The 6,284-nt window shown below is 38.1% G+C and overlaps 1 protein-coding gene across 1 annotated transcript in view; it reads right to left on the reverse strand.

Moving 5' to 3' along the window:
- Nucleotides 1-4,801, reverse strand: part of LOC136278251 (beta-3 adrenergic receptor-like) — a 6,914-nt gene extending 2,113 nt beyond the window's left edge. Inside the window, exon 1 of the mRNA XM_066161761.1 lies at nt 4,357-4,801. Coding sequence (XP_066017858.1) covers nt 4,357-4,801 — 445 coding nt within the window. The remainder of the gene's footprint in view (nt 1-4,356) is intronic.
- Nucleotides 4,802-6,284: the final 1,483 nt, after the last annotated feature.

Raw genomic sequence — 6,284 nt, forward strand, 5'->3', positions numbered from 1 at the left:
ACCCAGGGTCATGAAGTACGGACCCAGCACAGCGAGGCTCGTGCATTATGACCAAAGCAACAAACTTGCACTCTATTTGCAATTCTACTCATGTTACAGCTTTGCGCTCGTGTTATATGAAAAATGCACTCGTTTTCAGCCAATCAGACGCGCGTAATTTCTTTTATGTTTATTATTACAAACGTAACCAAGAATTCGCACGCGAAGAACGTATCCGATGAACCTGCTTGCACATAGTTACACTATATGGCTCTAGGGTAATTCAGTGTTATCAACTGAGTTGATAACGTAAATTGGTCACCGTTAAGAGTTAAAAAGGCTGACGTTTCGAGCGTTAGCCCTTCGTCAGAGCCCTTCGTCAATCGCTCTAACGAAGGGCTAACGCTCGAAACGTCAGCCTTTTAACTCTCAACGGTGACCAATTTTCGTTCTCAACTCAGTTGATAACACTAAATTACCCTGTTATACTTTTCCACCGACGCAGCACCGCAGTTTCTTTAGAAACTTACCCCCTTTATTTATATGGCGTCAGGCTTAGTTGACGACAGTAACTGGTTTGGTATTATCAAGGCATTTGATGAAGGCTTCATGTGTTACATTCATTGAGAATATACAGTTTTTATTCATTTTCTTGACAATTGGAAGTTAAATTGTACTCTTTCAATGACATTTTAGAGCAATTAGTGTTGAAAATCGTTGCACACTCCAGGCTTTTTCTCATCGTTTAAGGGATCAATAATTCGTTACATTTCGCTTCCTTCAGTCCTCGTCGGTAATGTAGAGACCTTTGGCTGAGACCTTTCCAAACGATCACCTGCCGGTTGATCAACGAATTCAAATGCCTCACGATGTCGTAACTGTGTGGGTCACAACAGTCATAGGACTTTTTTTCTGCAGGGAAGACTCTAAGATTATATATGTGTTATTGACAAAGCGTGAGGTCAAGATGGCCGGATATCACCCGACTTCTTCCTTTGCTTTTTTTATGGACCGAGACGAAACGGAGAAAAAAGAAGCTATTATTAAGCTATCTTGACCGAAAAAGCTTGGTCAATAAGGGTTTATCATAGAGCAAAAATATTTCGCTTTGGTAAGAATCAAGACTGAATTATTTATTTCGAGAGCCAGGAGAGAAAGCCAAATGTGTTTTTAGCACACCAAACCAACAAGAAGATTTGATGTTTTCTTTGCTTTGACCATATCCTGTCGTATTTTTGCCAATTAATCACCGACGTTGCCTGAGAATTACGATACGTGTAAGTCCGCTCGGACTTGTGCACTTATAAATGCTGCGATATTTTCACGATATTATCACGTTATTCTCTTTTTCATTTACTCTGTCGCCGAGTTTTCATTACTTTCCTGCAGCCTTTTGTATCACAATTTGCTTTTAAGTTTGCTTGGTTTGTTTCATTAAGATTTACCGAATTGTTCATCGGCATCAGTTGCAAATTCACGTTCAACAACAAGCACTGGAAAATTCAACTGATACAAATAAACAGCAAATACGGCAATCAACAAAGAGTGCAAAAAGTATTTTCATATATTTCCTCTTCATGATTTTATGCAACACTCCATCACTTTTTGTTCATATTATTTTAGCCATAAATAATCTAAACTCGATAATTCTCTGGACCTTTCCGGTTAATGTAGTGTTCGTGAACTCGTCTATCAATCCATTTCTACATTGCTGGCTTATTCCCGAGCTCCGAACGGCAGTTTTTTAAACAGCGAGGCTTTTATCTTGTAGAGAAATGGATTAAACGTAAACTCAGTCCGTCAAGTGCTCTTCATCATATTTCTGTTCTTTTAAGCATAACCTCTTTCTTCCCCTCGAACTCCAGTCGTTTTTAACAGCGCTTGACCATGATGACGACAACCCGACTAACAATAGAAATAGAGTCCTCCGCTTGCTAATGAATGCATAGTAATTAATTATAAGCCAAAGATAACTTGGCCAGATGTCGCATTAAACGAAAAGGTTCAGTTTGCGTCTCGGGACTCCATCAATATATTCGTCAGCCATGCTTCATATCAGCAATTTAATCCAATCGGACCGTCTTGCACTATTTGCGCATCCAACTGGTTCGCCGATCTCTCCTCTACATTTTGGCCATCAAATATCCATTGCTTCATCTCAACCGTTTTAATTTCAATATGCTTGTCAGTTTCTCATGAATATGTTTAAGCTCTTTTTATCCAATACAGTTATGGCTGGGAACAAAAAAGAGTATTATCAGAAGCATGAACTTTACCAAGTCGTATAAAAGTTAATAGATTTTAAACCTAAACGAAGTCGTTACGGATAACAGCCCACAACATAACTTTGCATATGGTGTTTCTTAAATACTTTCTGCATGATTTTGCCATGCTTTTCTCTTGTTTTTTTACGGAGCGTACGATTTCCGAGGTCAAATAGAAGCGAACTGAACGCGAAAGTCGTTAAAGGACATCTCATAAGATAAAGTATTACCACATGGTAATGAATTCATTTTCGAGCCGACTTCTGCCAGTCGGAATACACATTGCGAGTTCATTGTTACATTGATCGAGCTTTTTTTTACGTTCAAAGAATAATTTTAAAACAAAGTAGAAGAGGTTTAGAGAAGAGTAGCTTCTTTTATCCTCGCTATTAATTTAAGACATGAGGTGACACATTTCAATTAAATGTTACTAGTTCGTTATTGGCTTCTCTCTTGATTAAGTGATCACGACTTTAAAAACAAAGACATGTTAAGAAATCAATTAGATTCATCTGTTATTTCTGTATGTGAATAGCATCTTCTGTTTTCCATGTTTGGTTAGAAAACCGTTTTAAGATCCTTATGGTCTGGATGGAAGTATTCGAGATCATTTGCCTTAGAAAACCGTTTTAAGATCCTTATGGTCTGGATGGAAGTATTCGAGATCATTTGCCTTCGTTTTAATTCCTCAGCTGCTTACAACAGATTTTTTTTTTTACGTTACTGAGGGCCTTAATGTCCCGAAACATGACAGGGAAAAGCAAACATTATTTACTTTATATAAAACAAGCCTTCGTGTGTCAGTTCATCAGTTTATCGATAGAGACCATAACTTAAATGTGTCACCCATATTCTCCAATTAACAGCATGGATAAAGAAAACAAATTTACTCTAAACGTCCTCTCCTTCAGCTCAAACTCCTCATTCAAAGTCAAAATAGACTAATATGCTAAAGAGCTCGTATGTACATACTAATCGGCTGAAATTGCCGCGGAAATAAATTCTTCACCATGTGGTAAAAATTTACCTGACGTACTGTCTATCAACAACTTTCCCTCTCAGTCAACCGATGAACTGAAAGTCTTAATTTACCCCAGCTACATTATATCCCTTTAAAATCTCGAGAAAAATAAAAGAAAACCTGGCACAGAGTATCCAAAAAAAGACATTATATTGAATTTCATAGTTGTAGCATTGTGGGTTATATTTATTGACTTTCCTTCCCCTTTAAATAACATCCTCTTAACTGATGGTGCTTCCCTAAGGCGTTTGTCGTATTCCATATGTGAATATTTTTCCTTTTTCCTAACCTTTAAAGGCTTAATTTGTCCTCGAACAATACCATGTTAGTGCTAAAAGCATTGACACACGGAATTTTATTTTAGTTTCTCTCGCTATTTTATCGTCAAAGGTCCCTCTTACCTTCGAGGGAATCTAAATTTCATATCTCCTCTTTCCTTCTTTTTACTTAAATGCGAAGACTTTGGGCCAAAAATTTTTCCTATGGACCACCCTTTCCTTGGTTAACTCAAGAATACAAGATATTGATGCTTGTGCACGTTACAACGATCGGGGAGCTTTTTCTAATGAACCCTTATATTTTGCACAAGACCTCGCGAAAGATTTCTTTCGATTTAGTTCTAGGGTAGAACTCTTTCATCCGTTTTTCTACAAGAAAAAAGCTTCACTGTTTTAAAAACTGCCATTCTGAGCTCGGTCATACGCCAACAATACAAAAATGGATTGATAGACGAGTTCATGTGTGCTACAGTGAATGGGAAAGTCTGTATAACTTTGAAATCTACACTAGTAAAACCTGAAATAATTACAGCAATTAAAAATGGAGAGTAACATAAAATCATCGCGAGGAAATATATAAAAATATTTTTTGCACTCCTATTTGATTGTCGTATTTGCTGTTCATGTGTATCGATTGAATTTTCCACAGCTTGTTGTTGAACTTGAATTTGCAACTGATGCCGACGAACAATTCGGTAAATCTTGATGAAACAAACCAAGCAAACTAAAAGGCAAATTGTGATACAAAAAGCTGCAAGAACATAATAAATGCGCAGCGACCAAAGAATTGAAAAAGAGAATGACGTGATAATACACCAAATAGTTATTATCGTATAGATTGCCCGGCTTTTTGTCATTAAATTCGGGTACTGCATGTGATAGTGGAGAGCTAAGAAACGATCCACTGTTATGGCTGTCATCGTCGACAGAGAGACACCGCACATGGCAAATCCCATAGCTCTAACTGGTTCTTCTAGTGCTGGGACCGTTCTTACTAGTTGTTCTGCTATATAAGTTGGTTGTACCACCAACCCCACAAGAAGATCTGTAACAGCCAAATTGCAGAGAAAAATGACAGACGGTGAACGAACCGATGGCGTCCTCAATATGGCGACTAAGACAAGAGCGTTACCAACAATGGATAGCAACATCAAAGGTGCATTGAGGATGCAGTTTGCTAAAACTACTGTCTCAAAACCACTCTTGGAGTTGGATTCTGTGTTGCTGGAATAGTTCACTTCAAATTTGCTTGTCGTCATTGTGAAAATAATTGAAGGTTTTGTTCAGCGTGTTCAGGTCATGAATAAGATCGTAGCTCACATCGGAAAGGGTGGGTGCAATTCCGCGAAATATGCAAATAATTTCCTTTTTATTTGTTTGACTTTAAATTCTATGGTATGGTTTGAAAATTATATTTAAAAAAGAACCAGAAAACTACAAACAAGAGACTCTAGAAACCTTAATTATAATTACAAAGAATAAAGGAATTTAATATCCATAGGAAAACGATACCTTGCTGTCTTCGTTTCTCTTAATATTTTAATTTAGATTCAACTGTTACCTCTGTGTGTGTGCAGTTTCTGCATACACACAGAGTAAAAGAGTAAAAGAGTCCATTTAATTTATGCAGATTATGCGCAGATCAGCAGAATAACTTTTGAGATCCCTCTTATTTGGTTGGATGCATTCGAGATCGTTTCAGTTTAGTTAAGTTTTGTAAACTTCCTATTACAGATTTTTTCTACTCAGGTAATGTTCTCAATGTGTCGACAAATGAGTCAGAGAAAGACAACATTACTTAATGTCTTACTTTGTTTTCGTTTGTCAATTCTTCATCACTTTATTGAGAGAGAAGCCACTCAAGGACAAGCAAAACTCAACCAGAAGAAGTTGCTCTACAATAACCCGTTCTCCTTTGTTTGTGAACTCTTCCTTCTACTTCGAAATAGCTTGATAAATATGCTGATGAGCTCGCACAGTGCAACCCGTTTGGCTGAAATTGACGTGGAAATAAATTCACGACCATATGGTAATAACATGTACTTAGTGACAGAGTGAGAGGGCCGCACCGGAAAATTGGACCTAAGGTCATGACGTACGGACCGAGCACAGCGTGATTCGTGCGTTATGACCGAGGCAACAAAATTGCTCTTTATTTGTAATTTCCACTCGTGTTACAACTTTTGATCATCTCCAATCCGTGCAAACAAAGAGAAGGTTAGAACGCACAATGATGACCAGCAAATTTAAAGCAAACTATTCCAGTAACTCATCAGCTAACCATAAAACTGGTTTTGAGACAGTGGTAATTCCAAACTGCATCCTCAATGCACCTTTGATGTTGCTATCCATCATCGGTAACGCTCTTGTGTTAGTCGTCATATTGGGGACGCCATCGCTTCGTTCACCTTCCGTCATTGTTCTCTGCAATTTGGCTGTTTCAGATCTTCTTGTGGGATTGGTGGTACAACCAGTTTATATAGCATTGGAAAGAGTAAGAACCGCCCCAGCACCGCCCCAGCACCGCCCCAGCACTAGAGGAGTATTTTCTGGGTGGGGCGTCTCTCTCGCGACAATGACAGCCATAACAGTTAATCGTTTCTTAGCTCTCTGCTATAACCTGCAGAACCCAAATTTAATGACAACAAGCCGGACAATCTACACCATAATAACTGTTTGATGTATTATCACGTTATTCTCTTTTTCATTTACTTGGTCGCCGAGTATTCATTACTTTCTTGC

This window comes from Pocillopora verrucosa, chromosome 14 (assembly GCF_036669915.1).
Source record: "Pocillopora verrucosa isolate sample1 chromosome 14, ASM3666991v2, whole genome shotgun sequence".
Taxonomy (NCBI): domain Eukaryota; kingdom Metazoa; phylum Cnidaria; class Anthozoa; order Scleractinia; family Pocilloporidae; genus Pocillopora; species Pocillopora verrucosa.